The 19,653-nt window shown below is 44.2% G+C and overlaps 1 protein-coding gene across 1 annotated transcript in view; it reads right to left on the bottom strand.

Annotated features, from left to right (window-relative positions):
- Nucleotides 1–19,653, bottom strand: part of HECTD3 (HECT domain E3 ubiquitin protein ligase 3) — a 329,773-nt gene that overhangs the window by 14,138 nt on the left and 295,982 nt on the right. The window contains exon 20 of the mRNA XM_078671763.1: nt 9,111–9,182. Within this exon, the coding sequence (XP_078527889.1) occupies nt 9,111–9,182 (72 nt within the window). The remainder of the gene's footprint in view (nt 1–9,110; nt 9,183–19,653) is intronic.

The raw sequence follows: 19,653 nt of genomic DNA, 5'->3' as shown, positions 1-19,653 counted from the left end.
ACTTTTCTTCTAACTGTTTGGTATACTCTACCCACAAATCTAGATACATTATGGCGCTTATGCCATGTTTCTGATACATAAAGTGACCTGGACTGTCCCTAGGCGGGACAGGAACTGCTTCCTCTAACAGACCCTTTCTGGTTTTTAACTGACGTAACTTGGAAAAGAGCGGCATTCTAAACTTGAATCGGAACACAATACAATACACGAAAAACAATAACAATTGGGAAAACAATTCAGGCATACCACGACATTGGAAATACATTAAACAATATCATAACATAACAGTTCGAACAGAATACTACCTGAAAATACTGAAAACAGAAACAGAACAGAATTCTCGAGAACGGAACAGACTAGAGTTGCTGGATGCACTGCTATAACAGTACGGAACATACCGGTCCCATAAAGGAACACATCAAGACCCGTATCCACCTAGGTGAACACTTCGTTTGTGGGCTTGGGTACCACCAACCCACGGACCAGGAGTCAATTTAGACTGACCCTGTCTAGATACTACCCCAGCAATGGTACTCACCGGGCAATACGGAACGGAAAGCCTCGGACGGGACTGGACTACGACGGACTTCGGACTTCAGTTACGGGTGGGCCTCCGGATACCTCGGACCTTGGACTCTCGGCTTGGGCTCTGGTCGGGACTCGCCGCGTTCCTCCACCGTCTCGTTTGGATGCTGGACCGCCTCCTCCGTCTCCTCCGTGGGCCTGAGGGATACTTGGAGCAGAAATATCTGCCAGTGCACGGTATGGTTCCGTCACGACTGCAGAGGGTCAGGGGGTCGGCGTGGCTTCACCGACGCGTGGGGAAAGGGCAAGTCCCTGTTCGGGCGCCATTATGTGGTAAATAAATAAATAATACCCTATTTTTGACTAGACTTATAGCATAACAGATAGCTCAATAAATAAGAGTCAAGATTCGAGGTAGTAGGAGTTTCTGCAGGTTTATTACAGCATAAGGACAGGATCAGGACAACCTGCATAGGAACAGAATGACAGGGCCCAGCAGGACAACTGGGGCCCAGCAGGGGAAAAGAGGCCCAACAGCTGCTGGGGCTAGGTCTGGGATGAGCGCGCTAACATTTAATAACAAAACATTGACTTATATACATAGCGCGAACACATAGCATTACATTGCAGTAGGCGTAACAGTGGGTGGAGCAGAAGGCGTGACGCGTAGCAGTCGCGAAAGATAACAGTAAAAAGAGGTGTAACTGGGAGTATACATAGACATGTGATGCGAACGTAACAGAATATGTCATGAATGGGCGGAAACATAGGAGGGGGCTACCTAAGGAGCCGGGACCTCTAACCTAATGGTGCGCGAAAACTGGCAATGACGTATTACTAGGAGAAGCTGGGGGCTACGAACTCTGTGCTAGGAGCAGAGACTAGAGTCTGGAGGGTCGGAGCGACATGTACCTAAACCCTATCTGGTATCTGATGTTTAGGGAACATGTTGATATGAACTAGAAGTCATGAGGGGAGAGGCTAACTTGACTCTAAGACTGGACCATGCATTATTCTACATGTAGTGCGTGATGAAGAATACTAAATGACCATTAAATACAGTATTTCTCTAACGTGGAGCCGAGTAGGCTAGACAATGACGGAAACTATTGATGCAGTTCAGTAGCTTAGGAATGCAGAAGAGGAGGACTGAACTGATAGCTGGAACTATAACATACTTTTGGCAGACTCAGAGGCAGAGCCAAGCTGCACCGGGCACTGCGAGGCAGGAAGTAAGTGAAGGGTCGAGGATACAGGTGGGGGCTGTATCGCTCCTCAGCGAGGCTTTCAGGAGACAGGAGCTGAATCCAGGGTCCGGGCCCTTTTGAGGCCTAGAAACGGGGATTTTATAATGGAATAACGTGCACACTGAGAAACGTGGCAACATTACTTTACATAGGCCTGATATTCGTAGTATTCACGAGGACTGGAAACTAACATACCAGAGGTGGACACAACTGTAATTGCGTCATTAATCGGACATGGGGAATAACATATGCATATTGGTCATGCACACATAACATATGATGGATGAGGCGTAGGGACACAGAACATGGCAAAATTTACTTTTCCACAATTACACTGTTGCGGCTCAGAAGGAAGAGCGGGAGGTGGGGTTATTCCATGCCCTCTCCGTGATTTGAGTGTGCAGTGTGGCATCGCGTAATGTCATTGCTATCTTTGGCCTAATAAAAAACACTCCATCTGTAGTAGGGCCCTGGCTTCACCTCCTGGTGCAGGGCTGGCTGTGCTTTATGACAGACATGAAGAGAGGAGGGTTGGTCTCAGCTGCAGCTCCGGCCCCTTACAGTGCCCTTGCTATTACTAGTGAGCGAGAGGCGCTGAGGTGGTGGTATTGGTATCGGTGGTAGTATTGGTGGTGGTGGTATTAGTGTGGCTATTGCTGGTGGTGGTATTGGTGGTTGTGGTATTGGTGGTGGTGTGGTGGAGGTGGTGGTATTGATGGTGGTGGTGGTGTTGGCATTGGTGGTGGTGGCATTGGTGGTGGTGGTATTGGTGGTGGTGCTATTGGTTGTGGTGCTATTGATAGTGGTGGTGGTGGTGGTATTGGTGGTGGTGGTATTGGTGATGGTGGAATTGGCATTGGCTGTGGTATTGGGAAAGGCCCTACAAGCTGTAGCCTGGCCATTGTACCTGGACCACGTGGTCTCGGTCAAGGTTGGGGAGAGGAGTTGGCCTAACGGCTAAGGCGCTCGACCTCGTACCTGGGGATCTGGGTTCGAGTCTCGGTAACGAAGCCAAAAACCTCCTGTGATTCTGGGCAAATCACTTAATCTCCCCGTGCCTAAAAAAAAAATGAAAGTGTGTGTTCTCATGTAAAAACGTAACTTGTGCTATGTAAAGCGCTCTGATACATGATTCGGTTCGGGTCTAGTTCGCGCTATATAAAACTCTACCAAAAAAAAAAAAAAGACAATCAGCAAAGTGAAAGTGAAACATGATAGACAACTAGCCGCTGGATAAACTGCAACAGTACACAGGGATCTGGCCAGCGCCTTGAGTTGTTTTCTTCCGGCAGCAGGCCCCACCCCTGCACTGCACATGAGATGATTGGCCCAACAGGCAGGCGTAGATGCAGCACCTTTGTTTTTTGCCTTGATGCACATGGCCAATCATGGTGCCGCAGCCACAACTCAGGTACAGAAATAGCACCTTCTGTCTGCAGGATGTTAGTACTCCAGTGATCACCGGCTGCAAGTGTCAGTCCAGCTGAGCCCTGCCAGAAAGCAACATGAGCGGCCTCAACCTACTTTTTTAGGTTGAGCATTTAAGACCTCTTGTATATACTTTAGTATATACTTATATGTGTATGTACTTTGTGGGCTCTGGAGATCAGCCTTAGGACTTGTCTGCTTCTGCTTTTTTCTGTACAACTGCCTGTTTAACTGTCTTGATAGAAAATGACCAGTAGAGGTCAATAAAATATCAGAATTGCTTTCTGCTGAGCGACTTATTTTTTTATTTTTCTGTCAACTGCCTCTATTTAACCTTCGTGATAGAAAACGACCAGCAGAGGTCAGTAAAATACCAGAATCACTTTAGCATGCTCTAGATTCCAGTCCATAGAAGTTGTCTTCCATGAGCACCCTGTAGACAATATTTTTTTTCAAATCATGTATTTTCAGTGATATGACCAGCAAAGGCCCTGATTTTATATTAAAAACAGAGCTTTGGACTATACCATTTCCTGCTGAAAGGCAATATTTCTCTCCATGTGTTCCCATGCCTGGCGTGTCACACAGTTTGATGCTTACTTTCCCTCCATGTTAAAGAACAGTAGATGTTTCAGCACCCAGGCTAATGCACTGCATAGCTAAATACATACAAGGTCCCAAAGGCGAGACCGATTGCATTGCAAATCCTTGTTTGCTACAGGGGGTGAGGCTGAGTGCAGATACTTCAAGGAAGTTTTTTTTCTTTAACTGTGCACCTGGGACCCCGGTCATTGGCAGTTAGTAGATGCATCCGGCCAGGGTGGGGCACCAAATGAGAGCACAATGGGAGTCAGTCCAGTGATGGTTGTGTTTTGAGTGACTGCTCTTAGTTTCATTTCCAGCTGAGCTCAACTCATTACCTCACTCACAGGGCCATGTTCGAGTATCATCCTGGGTGGGGTAGCTGCCGCTTATCACCCTGATGCTAAAGCCAATTCAGGTTGTCCCTTGAAAAGTGCTTCAACTGTGATTTGGAGGCAATTTTGAGGTTCCATTGGTTAAATAATATTTTACAAATGAATAAATATTTATGCAGAACTAACTAATACGTCTTTCTTCCCAAAGGAACTCTTTTTAGCATCCTTAGAATATTGAAAACCGCAAAAAAACACTAATATTCCATTGTTAGGCACATCAGTCTGCATGTAGCTCCATGATACCTGTTCACTGAGTAACTCACTGCTCTATAAGTCAAGGAGTATAACTTGTGACTTGCAGGCAACAAAAGGATCTCTCACGCATAAGCAGTAACCCACTCAGCTGTCTACATAAAACATACATCTGTGACCTGTGTTACACGTTGTGTTCTGCGGCAGGCTCATTAACCCTCCTTGTTATTTTGTGATGTGTCAAACCTGTGACTAGACTGCACACAGATTTCTCCAGCAAGTGCACGGGCCATCAAGAAGTTTCGAGTCAACTGACCTTCCTTATCGGGGGTTTGCAGCCGTTTCAAGGGTTTCGTTGCTCGGAGTGTAATTTCAGACATTTATAGCTATATGTTGACTTAATTGCTTGCTTTTAATGCAGAGGATGTGCCACTCGAACAGTCACACTTTTGGCAGTAGAATGTCACATATATGTACTCAGAAACCTTGAAAACGTCAAGCATAAGTAGTCTAAAAACTTGGCAGCTATGGTTTTCTATTTTTGTATCTCTTAAAAGACACAATATAAATAACATTTAGTCACGCCAGTAAAGCAGTTTTACACTGCACCGAGTTCGAATCCCCGCAGGGACGACTCGGCCTTCCATCACTCCGAAGTTGGTAAATTGAGCACCACTAAACTGGCCAGTAGAAACACCTCTGATTTTCAGTACTCAGAAATGCAAACAAGGCTGAAGGGGGTCTTTGTAGTGCTATATGGAATAATAAAGTATTACAGTATTTTAACTACTGATAATACTACCGCAGAAAACAGCATATAAAACAAAGTCTGAAATAATGACAGTTTTAAACAGCTGCTTCTAGTCACAGCCAATAGCGATACTGTGATGTACTATTCCATAAAAAAAATTATTCAATTGATTGCAAATCAATTTCATGCACTTACAGGGAGCTCCTTTTTGAAGCACTGTGGCAGCAGTGCTGGGAAATGAAACACCAACGAAGCATTAGATAGTGCCATTGTGAGAAAGTGCCTCTATTGACAGGATTACCCCCACCTTTTGACAGGTATTTGATGTGGATTGGATCGTAAGAGCCTGCCAACCAGGTCCCCTCTGCCAGTGCTTCTTCCACAATTGGCCCCTCAGGCCCCCAGTAAGTCCCTAGTAAATGGTGCCTGGTTACCTAGGGCATTGGGACTGAAGAGGGTCTCCTAGGGACCCCTCACCAAGGTCTGCAGACTGCTATTGCGGTATGCATGGCCTGGTGCAGACAAAATGAGAAAGTCGACATGGCACATTGCCTGTGTGCCATGCCAGCTTGCACTGCCTACGGTATAGGTGAGTCACCCCTCTAGTAGGCCTTCCAGTCCGAAGGCATACCACAGGTGTGGGAATATCTGCATGAGAAGATATGCCCCTACAATACTTAAGTCCATCATTGGATGGTGTAAGCCACAGAGAGTACATAGGCTGGAAACTCAACAACTCGAGTTCCCAAGCACCATGAAAGCTGCTCGGAAACCAGGAGTGTTTGGTACCAAATTACTCTTCTCAATAAACTCACATTGATGTCAGTGTGAGATTTATTGAACCATGTACTCAGAGGGCACCTCAGAAGTGCCCCCTGAAAACCTACCAACTCTGGTGTGGTCACAAATTGGTTGTAGGTTGCTTTAGGTGGGAAAACCATCAGGAAAACCTTAAAGTATAGGAGGTGTGCCCACCTCTGCCAATTCCGCCCCTATGGTGGAGGAGGCGAAGTGAAGCACATCTTTCAGTCCCCGCCATCTTGATGGGGAGACTTCTCCAATCAGGGCTAGGACTATGCACCCTCCCATAGGAGGGTGGTATAATTGAAATTGTAGTCACCCCAGGCAAGGTGCCCATTGGCCCTACCTGACACTCCCTGAAAATGCCCCTAAATGTAATATTTAGGTGGCGCCCCCAGACCCTGAAACTAGTTTCTGCTAACCTAAGGACAAAGACTCCGTGCTGCGAGGCCTGACGACGCCGGTCCTGCAACTAGCAACGTCCAGAACCCAAGGAAGACCGCCTGCTCTTTGGCAAAGACCAATGTCTCCCGAGGACAGCAGATCGGTCTCCAAGAAACCTACACAAAGGACTCTGGTGCCCTTCGGAACCGCAAGTCCTGCCCACTCTGCACCTGATGCCTTCGGCCCATTTCCAGGAGGCCCACCGATCCAGAAAAGGTTCCCCATCGCTCCTGACCCCAAGTCCACCAATGCCTGACCCTCTCCTGGACTCCATAACGAAGCCTGCAGGCTGAATGCAGAGGCTTCCCCAGACACGACTGGCTCCGGTAAGAAGAATCCGACATCAAAGGACACTCCTGCACCCGAAGCCCATGGACCTTGGTGAGCTGAACCGATGGTGCCCCTACGACCCTCAACACCTCAACTTCCCTCTGTCGCCTCTGATGACATGTGTGCAGCCTCCTGTGCAATGCCTGAAGCCTGTTTGCCTAAACCAAGTTTTTCCATTGAAGAACATTGAGCACCCAATGCTATATTTGCACCCTACATCCGGCCGCCCCTGTGCCGCTACTGGTGTATGTATGGTGCTGCTTTGTGGCCACACCTGTACTTGCTTTAATCCCCAAAGCTTGGCCCCTATAACCATTTTACCCACCTGCAAGCACTGTGGCTCCAAGCGCCATTGAAAGTCATTGGACCTATGCCGCTGGTGGTGCAGAGTTTGTGCTTATCTGACCCTTGCCCTCTGCTGATCTAAAACCCCGAAGTCTGGAACAGTAATTTGGGTACTTACCTGTGAAGCCACATTGTTGTTTTCCTTGATAGGATAACATTGAAAATTGCAGTCAACTTTTAAAAGACTTAAGTATTTTTCCTGAAAAAATGTACTTACCTTTTTGCGACGATCTTGGTCTTAAAATAAAATGTAAACAAAGCTTATTTTTATAAAATTTGTGTGGATCTTCTTTTTGAGTCGTATGTCAGTTATTGGTCAAAGTGTGTACAATAATTGTCTTACACTCCTGTCTTAGGCTTAAGGCTGCTTGTCCAAACTACCACTAACAGAGCACTTTGGGTTTACATTGAGCCCTGTACACTTCAGGGGAATCTCTGGACTCTGTGTATAACTACCTACTGATATGCCATATACAAAGCTAGCTTCCTACAGCCATGCACGATATTCTGCACAGTACGGGGCTCTCGAACAGAGCTGAAGAGAGACGTGGAAACTAGCAAGGCACAGAGAGGCCCTGGACCTTCCAGGACAGACAGTAACAAGAAAGAGCAGGGTACTCCTGCAAACAAACACTCACACTATATGACTGCAGATGGAAGGACAAGTGGTAAGTAATGGGCAAGACTGGGACAAAAAATAGGCCCGGGCAACAAAATAAAAATGGCCCCCATTAGCGAACCATATAACTGAGAATGTGGCCCACATTTGCAAGTAAGACCGGTTTTTAACTTTTAAATGCACGCTGTATGGATACGCTTGTGGCAATATTAGTCAAATTAACACGAAAAAACGGCCCACCAGTTAATCAAATAGGCCCAGAGACTGCTAACAAACAGTTCTGCATACTGATCTGGGAGACGGGTCCATCGGGCACGTCCTGATTGCCCTATGGGCAAAATGCAATTTGCAGAGGTTTGCATCAAGGAGGGTTTTAAACCGTATATGAGTTTGGTAAGGGCAAGGTGGCTTTTTCTGCAACATGCAAGCAGACTCCTGGGCAGCTAGCTTCCCACCATCAGGTATGTGCCATGCAGATTCTATTTCTAAGCAGGAACAGGCATAGCTAGAGAATCATCAGGACTTCCAGCTCTGCACTAAGTAGACCGGGTATCTCAGGACCTTCTCAATGTCTCACAAACGTCTCAAACGTCCGAACATCCAACATTAACTTTTATTGTGAAACAAAAGTTTGAAAGATACAAGTTCACTACCTCCTTAGTTCACACTTGTAGGGAGGGATGCTTCAATATGAGCGGCAATGCCTCAACTGCTGATACACATTTTCTGCTGTCTGTTAATGAGCACTGCACTACAGAATTCAGTAGCACAATTAAGTCAGTGGAAGGCACCAGAGACACATATGTCCAACAAAAATTCCAGACCCTCCAACCAGATGCAACATCTGTCCAAACGCACTTTCAGCAACTATAAAGTACCACGATTCAAGAAAACTTGTGTCCGAGATCGTCGTTTCACATTCCACACCAAAAAAACCTTGAAGCTCCCTCTCCGTTGAGATAAGTGTAATCTAAAACCACCTTGCCTCCCAGACGGCCATAAATCAAGGTTTGCATGCATCAAATCACTGATCTTGAGTCAACTCAAAAGACAACACTTACCAACATCAGACCAAATAATTTCATATGGACAGAACATGTTAACTCGCACGACCAGGAGGTACATTCCAAACACTGAATGATGCATGCTACATGCCTTCTCACACACCCTACAAATATTGGCAACAACTGCGCCTTCTCACACACCCCACAGATATTGGCAACAACTGCAATGCTTTTGCAGCGAAGAGTTTGCTGCAATAGGACCAGTATGTGTGTAAGAACCTGAGTCACCTACCTCTTTCTACTCATTTCTCCAACAACATATAAAGGCCTGTAAAAACTGCTTCAGAAAGTTGGAGTACTAAAATTCCACACTACTGGCAGCTGCCCACTCTACAAATGTTAGAAACATAACATTACATGGTACCATTGTCTGTGCCCACTGCTTACCTGGCATACTTTGGTAAAAAGAGGGTACTGCTGCAAGTGGAGGACTCTGGGAGATTATCTGTGACTTCAGAGCTGTGGTGAAAAGAAGAAATAGTCATCTTTCGCTTCAAAGTCTCAATACATATTCAAATCAAATCAAATATAACTTTATTCGATTGTTAAAAAGCAATCATAAAAGTGTACATAAAAAACATTCAATTTAAAAAGATTCGTTAATTCATTTTACAATCTCAATGGCGTACATGAACAAGAAAAAACAGCGGTAAAGTGCTTCAAAGTTCATAATATCATATATCTTAAAGTGCATCATATAGGCATACTTTTTCTGCTACGCATCACATTTTTCAGATACAAGGTAATTGTTGCGATACATAGATGGTTGTCTAAGTATTGGAGGCTAAGCATCGCCACACGACATTGCCGATGGCCCATCTCTCTAAGCAAAGGCAATAAAACATTATGTCTAATTAAGCCATAAAATTTACAAAAAAGAACAACATGTAATGTACTCTGGGGTGATACATTATCACAGGGACAGGGAGGTAATTCATGCATCCAATTGTTTACTGTAGGAAAACTAACAAGTCTGTGGAAAATTCCAAATCTAAAACGAGACAGTAGAAATCTATCATAATTATCTGGCACCTAGATCAGGTTGGGTTGAATTTTAAAAGTTGATAAAATCATTTGATGATGCAGGACAGTAGGTTTTAGAACCTCAGATGTAACTTAAAGAATCCAAAAAAGCCAGACCCTCCTTCTTTAGTTCCTTGCGGGAAATGGCTGAGATAGTAAAAGGATTTAGAAAGTTATCTAACTTTCCAATATCTGTTAGAAATTTACATACATATCTCAGCCATGGTATCCTCATGGCTCCCTCTAGTTTTAAGATATCTGTCATAATATCTCTATTAAGCTTGGTTTCATCCTCTGTCCATAGTCTGTGCCATAATAGCACAGGCTCCAGCTTAATAAATCAGATATAAAGGCAAGACCCAATTCTGCATGGCAGCTATAATTCGGGGTGCTCTTGGGAACTGCAAGGATAAACTTTAAGAAGGAGTTTTCCACCACCTGGATAGGTGTGGGGTGGGCAAGGCCCCACACTCCACTACCATAAGTTGCACCAGACACACATTTGGCTTTATAGATCTTAATTAACTCCACTGGAGGTCTGGTGCCTAGTTTCTTTGAGAAATTCTTGAGGGCAGCAGTCGAGCGAACCAACGCAAGTTTTTTCGCTGTCACTACCTGCGACCAAGAATCACTCTTAGTGAACAATATACCCAGGTACGAAAATTGCTTAGTGGATTCAAGCTTCTGGCCTGCTATAAAAATGGCCCTCTTAGGTTTATGGTACCTGCCGCAATGCATGGGAACATTTTGAGATGTATTGACTCTTAAACCCAACTCCTTCATGTAGAGGAAAAAGCTATCCACCACATGCTGGAGTCCCACTTGAGTACGTGACATCCGCACAGCATCGTCAGCGTACCAAAGCGTCGGAATTGGACGGCCGGCAACATATGGAGGGTCTAAGCTATTATTGCACAGGTCTTTTTCCAATCCATTAATGTACAAATTAAAAAAGGAAGGGGGCCAGAACACAGCCCTGCCTGACACCGCTCCTGATTGGAATTGTATCAGTGCGTTCCCCCTTCAGGCCATAGCGAACGCGGGCTGATGCGTCGTTGTTTAAGATAATAAATAATATTTTCATCATCCCCAAGTTGTCCCATTAATATCCACAGTTTGGAATGAATTACACAATCAAATACAGCCGAGAGGTCCACAAAGGCCAGGAACAAGTTCCCTTTTTTGGCCCTTGTGTACTTCCCGATCAGCATTAGGAGATTTATGCCTTGTTCCACTGTACCCAAACCAGAACGAAAGCCATGCTGTAGGTCAGATAAAATAAAGTTTTCTCTGGCCCAAACCAAGAGCCGATGCAATGCTTTTTCTACTTCCTCCAGAATGAACAACACGTTTCTTGAAGCAGGGTGTGCAAAGAGGGTGGGTTGGGAACTTACCCCACCCTCACCCTCATATACTTTAAAAAAGTGCCTAATGCAATCAGATTCGGCAATTGCCATTTCCAGCCTGGGACCAACATCTTCCCTAAGAAAGGGTGTTCTGATAATCTTCCAGAAGCCCGCACTGTCGTTGCTACTGGAAGCCTAGTGCAAGGCTTCCCAAGCTTCTAATTTCAACATATTCTTTCTATCTCTTATAGCTATTTCGTACTCTTTCCTGAGTCTGCAAACTTCCTCGACACACCTAGGTTTCTTATGTAATTCCTTCTTTAGAAGTGCATAAGCTCTAGTACAACTAGAGTCAAACCAACCTCCTTTTTGTTTACTATTTTTAATCTGTCTCGTAAGGGAGGTCCTAATTTCATTAGAGGTAGTCAGGTAAGATGCAAGGACCATTTCAGGAATAGAATCTTCCCCTAAGCAAGTCGCTAGCTCAGGTCTACATTTACCAACCACTATTTTGAGTGTTTCCGGCTGGTCCACCATAGCCCATTTCAATGAGTAACCATTTGTACTACCAATAGATAGGTTTTCGTCCACACTATCCCTTTCTTTACTGTTTTTTTGACGTGGACGTTTCCATATACATATTTATTTAAGTGCTCACACTATACGTACAAAACTGGATTCTCGGCAGAGTGTGGGATGAAAGCTTGCACTGATATCGTTTGTGGCGCTGCCGGGACTGTAGTTGGTGTTGAGTGAGTGAGTGTGTGTGCGTGTGTAGACTGCAGTCCTGTTCTACATTTGCGGATTGTGCTTCAGATTCTTGCACTGCTGCTGTACACCTGCCTTGAGGGATTGTGCAAAGCTTGCACTGCAGCAATCTGTACTGTACTTTTCAAGTGTGTGTATAGCTTGCATTCTTGCTCGGCAACTGCTGTGTGTGCTAATATGATACTTGCTGTTGCCTGCACCATGTCCTTTCCCCATTCTACGTGAGGGCCGCTTGCACTGAAACTTTCCATGCTACAATTGTCCCTTGTGTGTGTGAAGGAAACTCTCCCTCTACTCTTTTTTGTATGACTGCAGCTCACACAGTGCAAGGGGAAGCTTGCACTGCGACTGCTGTGCTGGGCCTTCGTGTGAAGGACGTATGCACCGCTAATGCCAATTTAAGGCTGATTGTTGGATCCTTCAAAATGACACAGGAGGGTGAGCTGATTAAAGCAACGTTTATTCAGTAAGCCAGAGAAAGAGCACACACACTGTCTCTCTCCAAGATACTCCTAGGACCGTGTTACTACAGTCCCTAAAATGGTCTTCAAGAGAGGCGAAAACATGGAATCTTGAAATTAACTCAAAGAGAGAGTACAGCACTATAGCCACACTGAGCACCACACAGTCGACATTAAGCATATAATACATCTTCCCGATAAACAAGAAACAAATGAACATTGTATACTCAAAAATCTGATGTCCACAAAGATACCATTTTGAATCACAACCTCCCCAAAATAAAACTGAGTTACAAAAGTATTATAAGATCATAAGATCTATCCATGAAACATTTCCTTTCAAATATTTTCCAATATTTAAGTGTTTATGACAAAATAAATTCGCTAATGTATCTAGGTTTGTTTTTATTTCTTGCAGTTGTATATCTCAACAAAACTGGTTCATTGCATTCCTCAAATCTACTGTTTCCATCAGCCCGACAGACAAGTGACACTTCGCCATCCACACAAGAATCATCCCTTCCGGTCACTTCATAACCTGTACTGCTAGACTTAGCGCTTTGTTCTCCCGGCTCTCCTGAACACACTAAAATCATCACACTTCTGGCCACCCGGCACTCTAGAGCCACTGGATTTGTACACTAAAACATTACTTGTTCCATCACCAGGGTTAATCTTCGCAACATTCTTCTCTCTCCATCAATGCCCATTTTCCACTGTGGGTGCATGCTTGCTAATGCGAGTAATCATGGACTTGGTATAAAAGTGACTGGTCAACTTTTCAAAGACCCTGGCTGTCTGACTCTGGCATGATCTCCCACTTAAAAATCCACAACCATTACTTTATTTGACTCATCATATCTTCCCTTGCTTCTCTGTTCAGAATCTACTACACTTAGCCTTACTACTTGGACTTAAGGCATTCTCAAACTAGCTCTAGTCCTATCCAATACCCGAACAGGAGACAACTCATTTAACAAAAGTCTACCTTGCAACAAAACAACAGGTGCAACTTCTGTGGTCGTGTGTGTTGTGCTGTGATAACTCCACATTCTTAACTCAACCGCAGACTGAACATCTGACCCTGATGGCAACGCCATTTGAATGGTCTCTTTTATAAGCCTGTTCACTCTCTCCAACACACCAGTGCCTTGAGGACTATACAGTGAAACTGTTAAATGTCTAAGACCAAGCAAAGCAAGAAACAACTCCATTACTTCAGTCTTAAATTGCGCACCGTTAAATGTGACTAACACTTTGGGCAACAACTTCTCAGAATTTTAATCACCACTTTGTTATTAGGGCCACTCAAAAACCTATGATACACCCATTTGGAATGTAATCAAAGATCAGTAAAGCATATCTCAAATTCTCTTTGAGTGGCTACACAGGATCAATAAACATCCATACCTAACTTTTGCCAGATTGGCAAAGGAAATTCCACTGGTGACAAAAAAGTATTACATGTACGTAAGAATGTATCTGCTGTTTTGAATCCAGCAGGCCTTGCAGCCATAAATTAGACTTCGGCATCCATTCCCGACCGCTAGTATATACGCCTTAATCTTTTCCTAGACCCATACAAACATACATGACCGCCATGGGCAAATCTTACTAATTTGTTTCTTAGCTTCACAGATGGCACTAACAGGTTACCTCATAAAACGAAAGCACCTTCCACAGCAAGTTCATCCTTAACTTTATAAAACAGTGTCACTTCTTCCTGAATGTTATAAGCTTTAGGTCAGCCTTGATTACTATATATTTTCAGTGCGTTTCAACACTCCTCTAACGCTCCTTATTCCATTCTCTCTGAGAAACTACCACTTCCACAATTTAGAACACCATCGGTCAACTCTAGAACACATCTACACATTCAAGATCATCTGAAGTGACATCTTCAGAGGCATCCCCACAAAGACACCTAGACAGAAAATCAGGTCTAGAACATTTCCCTCCTGTATGTGTTTAATCTTAAAGTCGAATTCCTACATTTTGGACACAAATTTCACTAACCTGCGACTGGATTTGTTAGAATTACCATCCCCTAAAAGATAAACCAAGGGTTTATGATCTGTCAGCAATGTAAATTCCCTGCTCCCAAACAAGTGAAAAAACAGGGAGTGGCCCACACACGGCCAATGCCTCCCTTGCTATTTGTACAATATTTTTTTCTGCCCTAAATTAACTCCTTGAGGAAAAAGTCGCAGTATTCACATTTCCTTCCACCATTTGATTTAACACTGTTCCAAGTCATGTCCCACTTGCGTCAACTGTAACAATGGATTTTGCGTCGTCAATAAAAGCCTGTAGAACAGGAGCTTTTCTTATCACGTATTTTAAGGAATTGATGGTTAACTCTTCAGCCTTACCCCCAAAAGAATGTAACACCCCCTTCCAGTAGCTTTCTTAATGGTTCTGTCTGAAAAGCAAATTCTCCACAACTCTTGAATATTATTCATATAGCCTCACAAAAGATCTCAATTGGTCCTTGTCACTGTGCACAGGCGCCGCCCTGATAGCTTTCAGTAATTCGGTACCTCGAGCTTTCAAGTCTAAATCACTGTACACTCTCTTGACTACGAGTCAAGTCAAAGATCTTTATTCGGATTTTGGTAACATCCATAAAAGTACATAAAATCGCAACATCATCCACAACACATAATATCACAATCAAGAGTCGCATAATAAAATCACATAATTCATCATGAAATATGTTAAAAAAAAATACAAATAACTACATAGATGGATACATCACTAATTTTAAGGCACACAATAATATATACAAGGATTAAAAACACTGCAAAAATGTCAGTAATATGTGCAAAAAGCCAAAAAGCAGCTGCTTGTGCAAAGATAAGCAATGTGCAAACTAGGCAAATGGTGGTGCAAAAACTTTTCACGCCATGTTCAATGACACTCTTGAGTGAACAGCAGCTTTGAGAAAACAACTGACTCTGAAAATCACTTCGTCAGTGCCCAGCCTCGGTAAATCACCAAGTCGCTAAGTTAAAGTCCAACTGGGCTGTCTTGCGGAGGTATGGCATTAAAAAATGTTTAGTATATTTTACATAAAAGCCACAAAAGAGTATGAAGTGTAAAAGACTTTGTTTCCCACCACGGTTACAGGGACAGTTTAAGTTTTCTAAATTTCTATTAAAGCCCATTGGGAAGCATAATAGATTTTTGATGCTCCCATCCCTGAACCGAAACAACAAGCTCCTGTTCCATTTACTCATCTTTCTTGACTACGTACATTTTACTTTGGATAATTCTATTTTTGTCCGCCACTTTCTCATGTAAATAGCCCAACATGTTGAATTCAAATCCTACAAATGCAACAGTAAATATGCCTGGGGGTTTAAATTCCACAACATTCCATTTGTTCCAATACGAGCATCAGAAATGATAGTTACAGGTGAACCTGAGTCTAATGTGATTAAGTTCATTGGATCCAATAGCCACCTGACAGACAGGATCTCCCATCTTTCCCAACCATTTTGATTAGCAACACCACCCTTAAACCACTCTGGTTAGAATCAAGGGCTCCATTTACCAAACATGGTTGCTGCTTCACCAATGCAATTTTTTTTAGCATTATTGCGTACTTAAGAGAAGTGACCAAACTTTTTGCATTTCATGCATTGTTTCCGAATGGTAGAACACTGTTCATAACTTGCAAGATGACTTTTGAAATCACATCTAAAACGGGTTGAGGAATGTCTTTGGGACATTCTTTTTTAACTTCTTGTCAGAGAGAGTTGAGCCTGAAACTATTTTAGATCTAGCACTGATATTTTCAGTTGCACCCAACTGCTGAAATTTGCCTATTTATTTTGAAGCAAGAATTGATCTTTTTAGGTCTCTGGCAATTTCTAATCTTTCCTCTAAGTTGGGACGTCTGCACCACAAAAGTATTTCTTACGTTCTCTTTTCATAACAATTTACCACCAACTGGTCTCCTAAGTAGTTGTCCAAACTGCCATAAAACTCACAAGTGGTGGTGAGTATTCTCACGTAAGCTAAGAAACGATCTACAATTTCATCCCATTTCTGGCGTCGAGTAAAATAAACCTATGTCTCTCTACAATTATGCAAAGATCATCCATCTTTAAATTAAGATTCCAATTTGTTGATAGCCTCAGTGAACTCATCTAATACAAATGGCACAGGAGGAATTTTAGGAGGTAATTAATCATACATTCTTTGCCATTCATTACCTAAACAAATATATAAAATAGCTTTTTTCCTTACAGGATTAAATTTAGTTCCATCCACAGCAATTAGATAACTGTCAAATGATCGGTTTCATTTAGTCCATTGTCATCTTGACTTGCCAGCTCCACGCAAAAACGAACTAGGTAAAATTGCATTCTGTATTTGCTTATGAGGGATTTCTTTGCACATTAAAATTGAGCTTAATGACAATTTCAAAGGAGTGAGTGGTGTAGTAAGCTCTAAAGTGGAAAATCAAATACACAAGTGCGGTTCACAGGAGGGCTGTCAATCCCCAATCACAAGGGAATGGTAAATGAGAAGCCATCAGCTGTCTTACAATGAAGAACTCGAGTTGGTCAGCGGACGCAGAGGAGCTGCCACGATGAGAAGGCACTTGGCTGAAAAGGTGAGATTAGCAGTGCTTCTGTGGTAGAGTAATTCTAAGAGCGTGCGAAAGGCAAAATGAAGCACTCACCCACAGAAAGGTGCTTGATGCCCTAGAATCTAGATACAGAGTTGGGCTGCTAAGATGAATACTTGGGGCCCAGGAACGCACTGTGTAAGCTGCCATTAAATCAGAAGGTTCCGTAACGGGAACAAGAAGTCAGAAAGCTTAATCTCACCCACTATAGTGTGGGAAAGTAGTCCTTTTTGACATGGTCACCCCCAAGTTTTGCCTGGTAACTGACGTGATTCCAAATGGAAGTGCACTGGGTTCCTGGGAACGAGGTCCCCAGTGTCAGAACTCTTTACCAAAATTGTACAATTGTTCCCCCAATTGTCAAAACCTTTAGCAACCCCTGTAAGTCCCTAGTAAATGGTACCCCAGGTACCAAAGGCATGACGTACTAAAGTGTGTCCCTAAGGGCAGCAGCGCACATTTTGCCACTCTAAAAGGACCCCTCATCAAGCAAGGTTGCCATTGCAGGCTGCATGTCTAGATGCAGACAAAAGTGAAAACACAACAAGTCACATCTCTGCGGGCCATGTCCCTTAACACAGCATGCAATATTTGTAAGCTACCCCTACAGCAGGCCTGACAGACCTAGTGTAGGGTGCTGAATATTACATGTGAGGGCACACCTGTATGAGAAGATATGCCCCTGTGCTGCTCAGTCTTATTACTGCCGGTACAAGTGACCGGGGAAGCAGTTTAAAACATGTGCTGGACACTGGTGAAAATGAGTTCCCCAGCTACATGATAGCTTCACTGAAGATAGGGATGTTTGGGATCATACACCTCAAATCAATAAACCCACACTAATTCCAGTGATGGATTTACCAATAAATGCACCCAAAGAGCACCTTAGAGGTGCCTCCTGAAACCCTACCAGCCTCTGGTATGCTCCCTGACTGATTTCGGGCAGCCTGCCACCGAGACACTGTTCTGACCTCCTAGGGTGACAGCCTCTCTTCTCAGGACACCCAGAACAAAAACCTGTGCCGGAAGAGGGTAGAGCACCCCCTTCCACAGGATAACTTGCTGATTAGCCTTCCTAGACTGGCAAGCTTCAAAGAACTGCTGCCTTTGAAATGCAAACCTGGCTCCCCTCACAGTAGAGGAAGCTTACCCCTTTTGTCCAGGGCTCCCTTGGTATCTAGACAGGGGGGGAAATGAGCTAGTTAGGTAGGCTGCCACCTCCAGGCAAGTACCACCCATAAGGTGGGATACACTGAGGGGGACATGATTTTTCAGAAGTAGCAAACTTGGTGATGGCATACTTAAGAATTCTGGGACAGGTTATGCCCACTTCCAATAGGAATTTATAATATAAGTGGCATAATGACCCCAAGGGTCAGTAGCCGATTGGCTACTACCCTACACTTCTTCAACAGCCCTGAATTCAGTATTTAGAGGAACCATGGCAACAGAAGAGCAGATCCTGACGACCCGAAGAAAGAAGACTGACAAGAAGAGTCGTACAACAAGAACAAAAGACCCAGAAATTGACTTGCCACCAATCCTGCTGGCCTGCCTGCTGACTTCACCTATCCCAACAAAAGTCGACTTGTCCTGCAGCTGCTGAGTCACCAAAACCCGGGAGACCTGCCAGGAACCACAACATCCAGAGGGATAGCGGAACAGTCCCCTACATCCTGCAGACAGCAGAAAATGGACAAAGAGGACGCCGGGACACAAAATTCCGATGCCGTTAAGCACTACTGCACATGAACCCCCGCCCGCCCGTGTTGAAGTGGGCCAACGGTGTCAGCGTGATCTCATGCACGCAAGGTACCGAGCCCACTATGGAGTGACTCCCGTGACTTCCTCACCTTCGCCCTCTGCTGGCAGGCACCCTCAAATGCGAGTGTTGCCGATGGAGAAACCGGACACCCCAAAGAGCCCCTGCTCCCGGACGCCCTGCTCCGAGAAGAAGAGGACCAACGGTGATCCCATTTCCCCTAACATCGCAAGAACCGAAGACACACATAGCTTTTACTGGCCTGGCCTCATAGTCCCCCTCCTACAGCTTCTTTCTACCGCAACCATACTCCATTGGGATCCCGCTTCTGTTTGGACTCTGCACCTGGCTGCCCTAGTGCAGCTGGTGGTGTTCAGCGGGTGCTGCCTTGGACCTGGACCACCACTCACCTTCACTCCTGGAGAAGGGTCCCGCAAGACTATTTTTAACTGAAAAATATTCCAATTAAAAAACTTATTTACCTGAATGATTTTCTTCTGATGCTTAAACATATATAAAGATACTTGTTATTTCTATTAATTGGTGTGGATCTCCTTGAGTTGTGCGTCTCATTTTTGGACCACAATGTGTATTTTAAGATGTATTGCACTCCTCTATGTTAAGCCTAAGGATGCTCGACCACCCTAGCCCCTATTAGAGCACTATGAGATTGCTTTGGCAAGCCCCTTCCACTCATAAGGGAACACCGAGACTCTTCACACGGTAGATCAGCTTCCTACATATAGTAAATTAAATCATCAATCTTGTAGACTTCAGGAAGTGATCTGTAAGAAGGTGCTGAAATTACTTGGAGAAGTGTGGCTCAATGGTTAGAGCGGCAGACCCTGATGCAGAGGTCTAGCCCGGGACCAGGGTTCAATTCCCCGCCTCGGCGGGTCTTGGGCTCAAAAAATTCCACGGACCTGATCAT

Source organism: Lissotriton helveticus, chromosome 1_2 (genome assembly GCF_964261635.1).
Source record: "Lissotriton helveticus chromosome 1_2, aLisHel1.1, whole genome shotgun sequence".
Lineage (NCBI taxonomy): Eukaryota > Metazoa > Chordata > Amphibia > Caudata > Salamandridae > Lissotriton > Lissotriton helveticus.
The sequence above is the reverse complement of the archived record's forward strand: the minus strand, read 5'-3'. Positions and strand labels throughout refer to the sequence as shown.